Source organism: Lepisosteus platostomus, chromosome 9 (assembly GCF_059453375.1).
Source record: "Lepisosteus platostomus isolate fLepPlt1 chromosome 9, fLepPlt1.hap1, whole genome shotgun sequence".
NCBI lineage: Eukaryota > Metazoa > Chordata > Actinopteri > Semionotiformes > Lepisosteidae > Lepisosteus > Lepisosteus platostomus.
Genome location: NC_142619.1, coordinates 27425107 through 27439253, shown reverse-complemented (window position 1 = coordinate 27439253; position 14147 = coordinate 27425107). Strand labels below are relative to the sequence as shown.

The following is a 14147-nucleotide window of genomic DNA, read 5'->3' as shown; positions in this document are numbered from 1 at the left end:
TAATCAAATAATTCTTATTTTTAATTAAGCCTGCAAGTTGGAGAATTAAATAACACTATAAATTAAATTAATGTCTTTGCTGTAGCACACTTCATTCAACATGGTTCAATAACCAAGCAGGCAAAGAACTGTCTGAATTCTAGACCACACAGCACAAGACTACTTGAGAATATTCACTTCTACTTACATTTTTCTTCACATCATCTGTGGAGGTCCTATTACACATTCAGTAATTTATAAACAACTAAATCCCATGAACAGTCTGGAAAATGTATTGAAAATTTACCTCTGGCAATTACTCTTGCTGTACATTTAAATTAGTCTCCTCCATCTCAGCCTCCTCCAGGCGTTTTTGTTAATGCTGATGGGGGAGTGACAGCAGACTGCACCCAGGTGTTGCTTCTGGTCAGGGAAGCTGAGCATTAATGTGTTACTTATAGGACAGAGATATCGCAAATAGAAACGACAAAGACTAATACTGCATACTCTTATGTTTAATAAATATTCACAAGAGTTCTCCATTTGTTTCTCATTGTTCTCATTGTTTCTACCGTTAATATTTACTTAGGGCACACGTGTATTCAGGGTGTTCTCCAGTATAGTTAACAGTAAAATAAATAATCCTTATTCATGTGGTTCAAAACTTAAAACTTCTCCAGTTTTTACCACAACCTGCAGCTCAGCACACTGCTAATTCAATTAATTCAATTCTCTTCAGAGGTAATCTTTTATAGTAGCAATGTGACCTGATAAAGTCATGTCTTCACCCAATAAAATTTCTACTTGCTTTTTAACAGAAATCTTCTACTAGTTTATAAAATATTATAACACCATTTAATGACTATAATGCATTCCCTATTTCAATTCGATTGAATCATAAGGACAGTGAATCATTGATGACAGTTTTTCTAGCATATTTCTAATTCTCTGCTGTAGAACACAGCAGGGCTCAAGGATCAACAAAAGATTGAAAGAAGTGTAAGTCTTTAATTTTAGGTACATGTTTGGCCTCAGGTCTAATGCACTGGTTGACCAAATGCAAATGAATGAGGTCTTTTAACAGCACGATTACACCTTTATTCTGCACTTAGCTCCATGTCATGAGTACAGACTGCTTGTAAATGTTTCTAACTGGTAAGTGGTTCTTAAATCACTGACAGCAAGGTTGAAATAATCAAACATCCTTTTACTGACAGCATGGGGAAAAGGCAGACACTCCAAGCATTAAAGTGGTTTCAGAGTGGTGAATTATAAGTCTAAATTATAAATTACTATAGGTCAGGATTCATTGTGTTCCATTAACTGAGTAATCTAAATTGTAGAGAACAAAGAACTTCAGTAAAAAAAAAGTTGTGTAAAATCACACCTCAGTGCAGAACTGTCTGCAAAAACAGACTCTGCCAAATTGTTCCTAAGTATATCAAATTTCATAAATGAATTACACAACAAGTGATTAATCCCACTTTAGCCTATAGGACCCTACAGCATTGACACTGTATATAAACCAATTTGGAGTGGATTTTGCATGCCTGTACTTAGTGATGTTTAATAATTCTACATAGGTCTATGAAAAAAAAGAATTCTTGTATACAAATTTATTCTGTGTTGTCTCAGATAATCAGTTAAATGTAATTTCCCTTAAAGACTTAACTCTTGTGTGTTTTTCGCATACAGTATATCCATGATTTTTGTATATATATTATTCTCCCTTCAGATGTATTCATGAAATGTTTATGTGATGTAGGCTGGCTGCTTCTCTTAGCTTCAGAACCAGTCAAATTTCTACCATTATACTGTACCTGCAATAACAGGTGTCAATCTCTTCCTAACGACAGGACCCTCCTGTTTATCCACCATTGCTTTTCATAACTGTTAATTTAAGAATTCCTTAGTTAATTAAACATTTTACCAGTCATATTTGTGGTAAAAATAGGTCACTGCCTATGAAACCCCACTATGACAACATGACATTTTGAAATGTCTGGAGATGGAGTTCACCAAAAACAGGCACTATGGTAAATAGAAGCTGAACTGAATGCCTAACAAAAGCATGCATATCACAGAATATTTCATTTCTGTAATATGTACAGTAAATTGTTTTGTCCTTGGTCAGGGAAACAGTTAAGGTATTTCAGAGGGCAGAAGTGGAAATCGTGAAGAAATTATAGAACATAGAACAGGAATAACATCTTCATCCAAAGGGTTATGGGACTCTGGAACAAACAACCAAGCTACTACCAAGTTGTTAAATCTGATACCCTGGCTTCTTTCACGAAATGGCTGGATGGGATCCTTAGATCAATTAAGGGGCTAAATAGACAAAATGACCTCCCGTAACTTTTCTTTATGTTCTATGTCATGAACAACATACTGTTAATAAAATGTCATTCCTTTCAAAAGTGAGAACATGATTCTTGAACAGTGAGCAGAAATGCTGGGCTAACTCACCATCACAAACACTCTGGGTCCCCACTAACATCAGTAGACAGAAACCATGGTGATTCCGCTGATGCTCAGCATGTTAACGTTTTCTCTTTTAAAACCAATTTCAAAAAGGAAACAAGAAGGAAGCTGATGCTGTGCCCCAGGTAAAGTTCCTAAATGTAACATCATAAACTTCATAACATGAGGTCAATTAGGTAATAATAATAATAATAATAATAATAATAATAATAATAAGGTATCCTATGCCTATCGACTGCTGGGTCACTAACTGATTTAACAACTTCATCTTTTTGTGTGAATTTGAAAAATACTGATGATTAATGATTATCCATATGGTGAATAATATCAGGCTGTATTCATAAAATATACATCCATATTTTACTCATATTTCAAAAGCAGATCACTTTCTTTTCCTTTTCTTGAAAAATAAGTCTGGATCAAGCAAAGTGGTTCTTTTTTACTTCTGTTCCAGAGTTCCTCTGTCTACCAATGCACCTCAGTGTCACATATTGTGATATTGAACTATGTTATTAAAAGTAATGAAATCCTGTAATACCAGAACTTTTGTATTTTTGAACAAAATCAATATCAACATTTCATTACAAAGCAATAAAAATTCAGGTTTAGCTAATTGCATATTGATTGATTTTTATATGTTCTTTAGCTTGTAGTAGCCTACCCACATTTGAAGTGGATATTTTACTATTCTCCATTAAAAATTATATTCTATTCTAACACAGAAAAAAAGAAATATATTTCTATATCTATCTACCCACCCATTCATTTTGCTTCACTTTTCTAGGCAATGGTCACTGCTAGCAATGTATATAATTTAAAATATATATCTTTCAAGTAGCACCCCTAGGGTTCTGGTGGCTTTTTAAAAGCAAGCAGTCCCTATGAATCATGGGTCTACATATTAATTAGCTCTTGTCGTATCACAACCCTTGGGACATGGTTACCTCTCCCAAGTGTTGTGATACGACAAGAGCTAATTAATATTCATACCCATCATTAAAATAAGGCTCCAATATGAACATGTAATATATTTAGTCTTTCACAAAAAAAGGTCTTCTGGCTGTTGCATTAACCCAGCTCTCATGAAATAATCTATTTGCATCTACTGTAGTCTTAAATGTTGCCAAAGGTTGGTCTTGGACATATATTACTAGGCAGTAATAGTTTTACAAAGTTTCAAGACTGGGCTAATGCCATTTGTCACATGAAATGACTATGCTATTCCTTAATCAATATTATCCTTGACATGGAAAATTAGAGTTAATCCTTAAATAGTTAACTGATGTTATGACGGAAACAAAACAAAGCTATAAAAAACAGAGTATGTTCTTCTTGGCTCCTACTGTACCTCAACTGCTGTTATTAAATAAAACAATCTGGATGTAATTATAATACTCTTGCTTTTGAAAATGAACTTACAGTATTTATAGGTTGTGTGATGTTCATAGAAAAAAACACAACAGGTTTCCAAAAATACTGTGAAAGGATTAAGGTTTTACTGGCGTTTTCATTCCAAACCAAGCCTCCTTAACCAATATCTCAGGGCACAGTTTCATATTTAAATAAAATGCTCCTCTTACTTGATCAGGTCCAGATAATTACAGAATACTTTGCTATTAAAACCTGAAGCAAGACGAGGTCTGTAATGTTAACCCCAGAAAATATTTTCAAAATTCACAGACAACAAAACATGGCATTTCTAAATATAATATTTAATACAATACAATGCACTGATACTATATTAACAGTTATTTAGCTCGGGAATAAGTGCTCATTTAAAGTGCATGTACTGTACTGTATGTCAGGTTTGATGTGCCTAGTGATAGTTACTGTATGTCCCTTCTCCTTTATCCATATACTGTAACTGGTCAGCTGGTGATTTCAGGTGTGTGTGCTCTGTGCATGTCTGTTTTGTTTGTAATGGCTCATAGATTCTGGTATCACATATGCAATTTTCTTGATTCTCGTAAATGCTTAGAATTAATGAAATCTTCAGCTTCGCTTAGAGAGCTTGTTTCTCAACAGAGGGCCCATGACCCGATTACAATCAAGAGCTTCGTTGCTAAATTGTATGTGATAGCCTCCTAACATCTGGTCAATTAACTGTTCAATTAAAAATGTGAAGAACAAAATTGACACCATTTTTATTACAAACTATTGGGAGAATACAATGTTTATTTCCTATTGTGGAAAGTGATATTTATGAAAAAGGTAGGAGGAAGCATACCATTTTTACTCTGGCATCAAGCAAAACAATAGGTTCATTTGTGTCTCATCTTATGCTTAGACCTTTATGTGATTTTATTTACACCTATTCCTAATATTTTATCACAAATACAATTATTGCCTGTAAATATTATTTTTTCATTATTGTTAAAAGGCGTATAGAAATTCATTTAAATCTTGTGTAATGTGCATAATATTTTTGGTATTGATCATGTATGATGATGATGGTATTTCATGCGATCTACAGACTGATTGCAGATATAGGTTTTACTTTACTCGGACTACACAATAAGTGAATAGCAACTTTATTTTGTAAAATGTTGTTTTTAGCAGGAACCTCAACTGCGTGTAACAGACCCTCTGTTGCAAGCCAAAGATTACATCAAATTAAAATCGCAGTGCAACATTCATAAAACATCACATCAGCTAATTATCTTGATAGTCTTTTACGAGGTGATGAGGTATATCTTAAATAAAATGTGATGGACCTGGCAGGTAAGAAACTAGTGTTATCCTACTATTTCTAAAGTTAGATACACAGATTGAAGCCAGTGGTTAGAATCAATCACTGGTAGAGTCATCATGAATATATTTCCTGGTCTATTAAACAATAAACTGAGCACATTGAGTTTACTTAGATTCTTGTACTTGTTATCATTATGCCAATATTAAATTTGCTTCTGTTAATACAAAATCACACATTATACAAAGGTCATCACTTCTAAACAACCACATTTCTAAAACAAATTCTTCAGCCCATCTGCCACTTTGCCCAATTGCCTGCATTAAATCTTTCTAATGACATAATTGTCTTTATTTGTGTTTGTCAAAGTCAGGAAAAGCCCATCCTCTTGTCCAAAAATCTATAAAGTGGAAAAGCAACAAAGCAGAGCAATGCAGAAGATTACAGAGTCTAGAGCAAGGGTCTCAACTTGTAGAACTCCACTTGTAGAAGGCCTAACAGCTTCTGTTTTTTTTTACATAATATTTTTAACCTATGCTTTTAGCTATTTAAATGATCGGACCTGATACGTAACTGATAGCTGGAGTGGTACTAAAACCAGAAAACACTAAGCTCTCTAGGAGTGAATAAGTCTGATATTCCTGATGTGAAGTTGTAGCCTGAACAAATTAGTTTCATTGGATAGAAGACAGGGGTATTTACACAGGGGTGACAGTGGGTATTTAGGTCCATCAGAGGTGTACAGGGCAGGAGAAGTAGGAGTCACAGGGGGGTAAAGAGCGTGTGGAAGACAGGCTTGGTTGGCTAGTGGAGAGGAGCTCAAAGGAACACATAAGAAATAGGAGGAGACTGGAGGCAGAGAGGATAACAGCAGTTACAGTAAATACAGACCCATTTGTTTAATTAATACAGTAAAGGGTAAATCAAATTTATCTCAATGTTTATTGTTGTTTTGGAAAATGTTACCAATAAACATTTACTGTATATTGACATAGCACGCAGGATATTCAGTCATCCTTCCATCCGTTTTCCAACTGCTTCTTTTAAAACAGGGTCATGGGGAAGCTGGTCCATTGAAGGGCGGACAGACACAAACAGAGACATGCACACACTCACACCACGGACAATTTTCCTAGAAGCAAATTAACCTACTGGTATGTTTTTGGACTGGGAGCAGAAACCGGAGCACACAGAGAAAACCCACAGGAACACAGGGAGAACACACAAACTACACACAGAGCATCCTGTTCTTATCTTAATAATGCTAACAGTAATTTCTTCAAAAGGAACAGTGGCAACTCAAACCTATACCCAAGTTATTAACATGTCCAGTGCAGTGTGTGTCTTAGTGTATCTTCTAGACAGTCAACAGTATCTTACTATGGATGATTTTTCAACTGCAACACAAAAGTGGAAATTACAGCAGCATAGACATTTATGACCACTGCAGTATATACTTTTTGTGCATCTGATCTTATGTGTTCCATTCTTTGACATGAATTAAACCATCCATTTAATTACTAATAATAATCTCAAAGTTAAATATTTCTGAATATTCTGGAACTACATCCAACCAGATTAATAGAACAGATATGATGATATTTGTTTCAGATCCCACTTTCTGATTGACTTCTATGCTTTTTATTAAGGTTAACTGCTGTTTTTTAAAATTATTTTAAAGGTATTCATAAGAATTCAGCTTTAATATTTGGTAGTTCACTCTTTGAATTTACATGTATTCCTGGCTGAGAGTTAAACTCGTGAAACTCAATCTCAATAATTAAATGCAAAACCGATATTCGAACAGCAGCGTTGAAACAAACTATCCAGCCATATTGTTAATCCTAATGGATTGGTCTTTTTAAAGAAGTGAACCCTCAAATCAGTTAACACTAGCAAGCTACTGAGCAAGACCAGACGAATATGGTATCTCAACAATTTTAGAATTGTTTCGTTAAAAATATCACGCGTTATCTACAAATAGATAATATTCCTTTTTGAAAATGCAAGATCAAGCCTCAGAAAAAATCCACAAGGTGGAGCAGTTGAAGAGGCTAACACTGAAGACAGCGATTTGTGCGTCTCAGATTAATGCACTCATTCTGACAGAAGATTTTACAGTAAATGTCTGTACACTTTATCAGTCGCAAAACGTTGAAAGCACGATGTTCTACAAAATTCGGTATTCGCATTGAAATGTTTTGCTGTTATTAAAATTTAAATCTACTTTTAACCCTATCCTAAAGGGTTGGTTATGAAATACAGCCTTTTCCTGATTTTAGCATAAGTAATGTAGAAAGTGTCTGATGTCTCTGCATGTTAAAACACTCAGGAGGTTTTTCCATTTGAAAGGGATATACTGTTACTACTTTACACCGACGGATACATTAGATTCTCAACAAGTTTTCGAATTTTACATATATTGTAGTGAACGAAAGGGGGACTCTTTTATTTATCAAAGCGATCACTGGCTGTTGGCTCACAAATGTGTCTATCAATATACCAGCTCCAGTACACTCGGTGAGGTTTAAAACCAGAACCGCACCCGTCACAGCATATTCTTTTACGTTCACCAGAAAGTGATATGTGCACGAAGGGAGTAAGAAATTGAACCACAGAGTATAAAAAAGAAGGTCTTGGGGGATATGGCACTTTTTACCTCATCTCATAAGGTAAAGTAGCATTTCTGGTGGAGGTGGGTTAATTTAGTCTGGATCACCCGATCACGCTCCAATTGATTTTTTTTTTCACCAGATGCAGAGACGCAAGAGGAGTAGAGGAGGAGGTGGGGGCTGTTTCTTTGGTGATTCACACTTCTGCTTATTCCACTGCCTGAGAGCTGTCGTGAGCCCTTTGGAGTAGGCTGGGATTTGCAGACCGAGGTCTAGTTGCACAGCTCAGGCTGTGTGAGTGAGGTCCTCTAAACATGAGAGCAGAGCGCAAAGAGAGCGAAGAACAGTCAGCAGCATCAGCCTCGGGAATGGCTTGCTTTCTGTGCAGCGCCTTCTCTTTTCCGAGAACTGGACCGTAAAGAGCAAAGGAAAACAAATATGATATTGGATCATTCGAACAATCTTTGCGCATGTTGTGACTGACAGCATCATAAGAAGTGAGCATCCCGCTGCTTCTCTATTAAGGAGGTTCAGTATCTATGAATTTGTGAAGTCATATTACCAATGAAGTATATGAAGTGTCATAATGACTGCTAAGAAGTGTTTTAACACCGGAGCTGAGTTACTCCGGTAACAAATTAACTTGTTTTGCCTGTTGCCTTCAAACTAAACGTCATATTCCTAGGAGTATGGCTTTGGACGACAAACGTGGCAAAAGCTTATCGTTCACACCAATGGGAATAGAAGACGACTCGATGAGGAACGGTACAGGCCTTTCCGATCAATGGGCCGACACTGTTGTGGTCCGACCCAGGACAACCGAACGGCACATCACTGTTCACAAGAGACTGGTCCTGGGTTTTGCCATCTCTATACTTACACTCATCATTGTGACCATCATCGCTGTACTGCTCAGTGTGAGGTTTGAGGAATGCACGGGGGACAGCAGCTCACGAGCTGCCAATGGGACTGTCACCAAGTTGAACCATTCTAGAGATATTCTTTTCAATCATAAAGAAGATGATGTGGCGATCCAGCCTTGGCGACAGCTGAGGTTACCGACCTCCTTGAGACCACTACATTATGAATTGAAGATTGCTGTGTTTCTCGATAACTTTACTTTCTCCGGTGAAGTTACCATTGAAGTGGAGTGCATGAACTCCACAAAGTACATCATACTTCACGCTGACAGACTGGAGGTTCGGAAGGCAGTGGTTTATTCGGACAGCAAAAAGCCGGGGGTCCTTAAAATTCACCGTCAGTTCAAATATCCGGAAAACCAAGTTTTTATTATCGCTTTGCACAGGGAGTTAAAGCCTCAGAGAACCTATAAAGTAAACATAACTTTTGAAGCTCAGATAGAAAATGAGCTACTCGGATTTTTCCGCAGTTCCTATATATTGCGCGGAGAGAGAAGGTAATTCACAAATCCTAATATGATTCTGAACCACTTTGCTGGACATTAGTCACATACGTATACAAGTATCTTCATAAGGATAGTTTCTATGTCAGGATGCACTGTAGGGTCGCTTTTTGCAACTGTTAGCATTTTTTCCTCTGGAGGACAAACCTTAGAACTTTTGCAATGCCTGCAAACGTATAAATCATTAAATAAGAATTGTATCGAATTGTGCTTTCAGTTTTCACGGTATTAATCTATCAACCCTTTTGTACGAAATGAACTAAAAATAATTTATTGCTTCGCTCAAAATAATGCAGAGCCCTCTAAGCTTCAGTAGCAGAGTGAATACCTGTCGAGGCACTGCTTACACCAGCAATGTTTTGCAGTTTGCTAATATTTGCTGCCGTGGGCATTAGGCCAGCATGACATGAATAAAACCGAGCTATAAAACTAATTTGCTGATTATCAAGATCCACTGCGTAACAATAATTCTTATTTTTAAATAGGTTCATTCTGTTCCACCATTAATTTTACTTCCTTTTCCCTACAACTATGTCCCTGTCTTTTGTTATTTTGCTATAAATAAGGTGTCAGGCTTATGTAGAAAGTTTTATGTGCTGACGCCTTCATTCAGAGCAAAGTAACGATTGGCCGTCTGTGTCATAAAATATTACGCACTCGAGTCTGCTAACGAGCTTAAAATGCAGGGACACCGGGACTCAATCAGTAATAGAGAAAAAAGATGCTCTGGAAACGTTTTCTCTAGATACTCTCAACTGCCTCGCCCCCCCTTCCACGCGTCCCTCGGCGCTAATACAGCTCTACTCACTCTGATCGTACTAGTAGTACCTTAACATAGTTCGCACATTTCCACACATCAAATCTAAACGTTTACTAGAATTATTGCACAGATTTGTACCAATGTTTTATACTGCATCTGGGTCTAAAAGTGAGATTGTCTTTTTACTGACATACTACAGTATACTGAAGTCATAAAGTCAAAATAAAAGTCAAACTGCATTATTCATACGCAGGAGCAGTTAAAAGGAATTGGCAAAAAAAAGTCTGGCAATATTTATTTTTATTACCTTCTTAATTTGTGATTAAGTACGTATGTGAATTCTGTCTATTGAGGAGAAGAACGTTGCTACAAGTTAAATCCATACATATATTTGCAATAATCCAATTAAATGACAGTTCGACCTCTCCCTTTTAAATTTGGATACAGTCCAGTAATTAGATTATTCATAATTCTTTTAAATCTTGTACAGTTTTCACACATCTGTGTTTGTTTATGAGGTGCAAATAGCCTCTACTCACACAACTCATTAAGGGTTTTGAAGGAAAGAAAGATCAGTTGAAATATCGGGTCATATACTGTACATATCTGTTCCTGCTTTAATGGTCACAACAGAAAAGTTAAAATTTAAGTAGGTTTAGTGCTGAATTTGATTAATGTTTGTAAATAACAGTTACAGTTACATTACAGTTACAGGTATTTAGAATTTGCCAGCTGTTAATGCAGTGATACTTTAGTTTTATAAAGTGTTAATTAACTTAAATGATTGGAGTAATGAATTCTGTGCCTTGGATTTGATAACATATTCAAACCTAAGAGACTTGATTTGATATCAGCAATATACCAGATTATAAAGTGAGTTTCTGGAAAAGATGTAGCATTTGAAATGAGCCATTTTATTTAGGAGTCCAAAGAGAAGGTTTGACAACATCCTGAAATCAATCAATCAGCCTTTCAGCCTATGTGGTGCAACTGTTCCCTCTGCCCTAAGCTGTCTCTGGTGTTCTCCTAACAAAGCACTGTTGGAGGCTGCCAGATCTTTCTTCAGATACTTCAGCTATAGAGCCTTCTGCCTTAATGCTTCTTGGTTAAGAGCCCCCCTTCTGAAAGCAATGAAAATGCAGACATAGTGCATTCTTTTTGCTGTGTGACAAAACTTGAATACGTAATGGGTGTGTTTCGTTCTGAGCAGAACTGTGTAATATATGAACATTTTTGCTTCTGTAGAAAAATGATGCAGTCCTGTTTTGAATACCTATTGTTTTTTAAATATTATGAGCAACAGTCCTTTTTAAAACTACTTATCACAACACTACTGATAATTCTGGACATAAACGATGCCTTGCTGATTATTTCAGTTTAACAGGAGTTTACTGGCTAAACAATTACTAAATGGGAGTATATTATTTTAGAAAATTTAATGTGATATTCATACTGTAATTTCAGAAAATTGTTAGTTTTTGTAAAGTGCAACAAAGTTTGTCAAAGAAGCATTTTGAAACTTATAATGAATTTGTGGATTCCCCATGGTTCTAGAACTTTTGAAGCCTGTCATCCATTTTATATGCACTTAGTTCAAAATGATGCAGGAACGTTTTTTATTTTTGTCAGTTTAGGTGTGCTGTATGCTTTGCCTTCAGACTTAAATAGTTCCTTAGTAAATGTGCTGTCACGGGTTGATTTTCTATTCTAGTATTTCTCACTGTACCAATCGATCCATACTTTCCTTGCTCACCTCCATGATAATCCTATGACTATCTTTCTGATCTATGATATCCCTTTTTGTAAGCTGTCATTCCACTGGCTTGATTTTTTTTCTTGTGATTCCTAACCTAAGAGCTTTAGTAGACTGGTGTACAGTAGCCTCAAGCTTCTCTGTCTGACATAATCTCTGTCAGAGATTTGCTATATCCTCTGGAATATGAACTAGGTAACTAGCACTGTGATGCTTTTTGTACAAAGATGGAAACAAGAATGCACACCCAGAGTTAACGAGGTACTGTCCAGTGAGAATGAAAAACAAAAAAAGCAGAATACTGTTAACTCCATACTGTAATAATTTATTTAAACCCTGTGACAAAAAATGACTAAATCAGGAGGTACCTGTAACTGATTTTGACAGAAAATTAATTAACTCTTTTTGAAACACAGGAGCTGCTTTTCTGTTAAAAATGTATTACGATTTGATTTGATATTCTTTTTTCATTATATTGTTCAGTTATATTGTTCATTGTTTACAGCCGTTACAGGTGTTTTATCTACTTTTCCTTAATTTATATTACAGCTGTTGTGAAATTCTAACATTATGGTGAAAGTAGAAGCTTCGGTGTGTACTCAGGATGAATTAGCCTACCATAGCTGATAGTAAAAGATGACATGAAGGTTATCTTTTGGTGGAAACAGATGCTAAGTCCTCTGCAGCCCCAGTACTTCAGTGTCTCAGTCCCTGACAGCTACAATATCAAACTTCTAATCCAGAAAAGATTAAATAGCTTATTAATTCTTAGGTCAGAAAACTCATACGTCTAAATATTTAAGAAGTGCTTTCTTGAATCAGTTACAAAGTATGCTTATTTTATTGGCAACATTTAATATTTAAAGCACAGTGATGGTTATATTTATTTTGAAGGACAAAATACGAAGCATTTTATAGATCTCTGAGAAACATATAGGAGATAATTTAATAAATATTAGTGGTTTGCATATGTTGGTTAATGATGGATGTGGGTCAGTTCACATCCTCTCAAAACTATTTAGTAGATCTGTTTCTGTGCTTGGCTCTTATAAACCGCTCTTGATGTATTTAGAGCAGTTCTCAAGTTCATAGTACAGCACTCTTAAACATGCAATTGAACAGCACAATAGCACAATACGCACAGTAAAAACAAACTCTTAAGTATTAAATTGAAAATTATTAGAGAATATAACAGGCAGCGTGGTGGTGCAGTTGTTAGCATTATTGCCTTATAGCTCTATGGCTCTGGGTTCAATTCTAAACTAAGGGTGCTCTGTGTGTGTGCGTTTTCCCTGTGTTTGCATGGGTTTCTTTCCACTGTTCACTGGTTTCTGGAACTCCAGTGTGAGTGTGTGTGCCCTGCAATGGACTAGCATGCTGGCCAGGGTGTGTTCCACCTTGTGCCTGTTGCTTGTCAGGATAGGCTCTGGCTTCCCCATGAACCTGAATTGGATGAAGTGGTTAAAAAATGAATTGATAAATTTAATACACATATATATATACTGTATAGAGCTTCTGCTGCATCTGTTGGGACAGAGTCTGAGAGATTCTATAATATTGTTGATGGGAGCATAGCAGCTAAAATCCCTTGCCAAGTTATTTTTGGTCAAACCTTAGTCAACAGTTATCATTTTGCAACGTATAGAAAAAAAGTTATGTTTTTTTTTAGTTAGTTGGCTTATTATTACAGAACTGTTTTATGAATAAATGTGCACCCTGGAGAAAACAAATAAGGGGCACTTACACTTAGGAGGTGCACTTTGACCACTGGAAGGCTGATATCATGAACCATTACAGCATACACAAGAGAACACTAACAGCACCGGTGTCCACCAAAGTCTGTTCATTCCTTTAACGTAAGAGTGACAACATGCATTTCAAATGTTTTCCTTTACTATGTAGTGTCGTTGTCAATTGTAATGTGTTCTGTATGGTCCCCACGTTGTGCATGCACGACAAATATTACTGCTCCATACTGAATGTTTAACACAATATAGCTAGTTGAATAGGTCAGCTAACTTTATAGACACTTTTTGTATCTATAATCACACATATAGTTTGCCTATAAATGAAAAGGCTAAAGAGTAAAATGAAAAGACACAGTATTCAAAAGATCAAATTTCTCAATTCCTGGGAGACATTCAACAGACAAAATAATACAGCGAACGTGCTGTATTTTTCATGTTCTTATTAGGATGATGTGTAGAAAATATACAAATTCTACAATGCAGTAAGTACAAAGCTGTGAATTACTGTACAGTATGTAATTATTGCTGGAGTGTTTACTTTCAGTTATTTTCATGTCCGACATATTTCCATTCAAAGATTGGTACGTTCTGCATGGTTAGGTTCTGATTTGTCTGTGTACTTTGTCTACTGACCTATTTTAATTCAAATCAAGTTAAATTGTCAAACAAACAATTACCAGGTGTGTTTCACCCTGATCT

General features: G+C 36.0%; 1 protein-coding gene across 2 annotated transcripts in view; it reads left to right on the top strand.

The window, feature by feature from the left end:
- Positions 1-7693: 7693 nt before the first annotated feature.
- LOC148654691 (thyrotropin-releasing hormone-degrading ectoenzyme-like) overlaps positions 7694-14147 on the top strand; it is a 222821-nt gene continuing 216367 nt past the window's right edge. The window contains exons 1-2 of one of the 2 annotated variants that reach the window (XM_088644538.1): positions 7694-7824; positions 7907-9181. In XM_088644538.1, coding sequence (XP_088500664.1) covers positions 8454-9181 — 728 coding nt within the window. In that variant the 5' untranslated portion in view covers positions 7694-7824; positions 7907-8453. Of the gene's footprint in view, positions 9182-14147 lie in introns of both variants that reach the window. The other variant, XM_088644540.1, reaches the window with a different exon arrangement.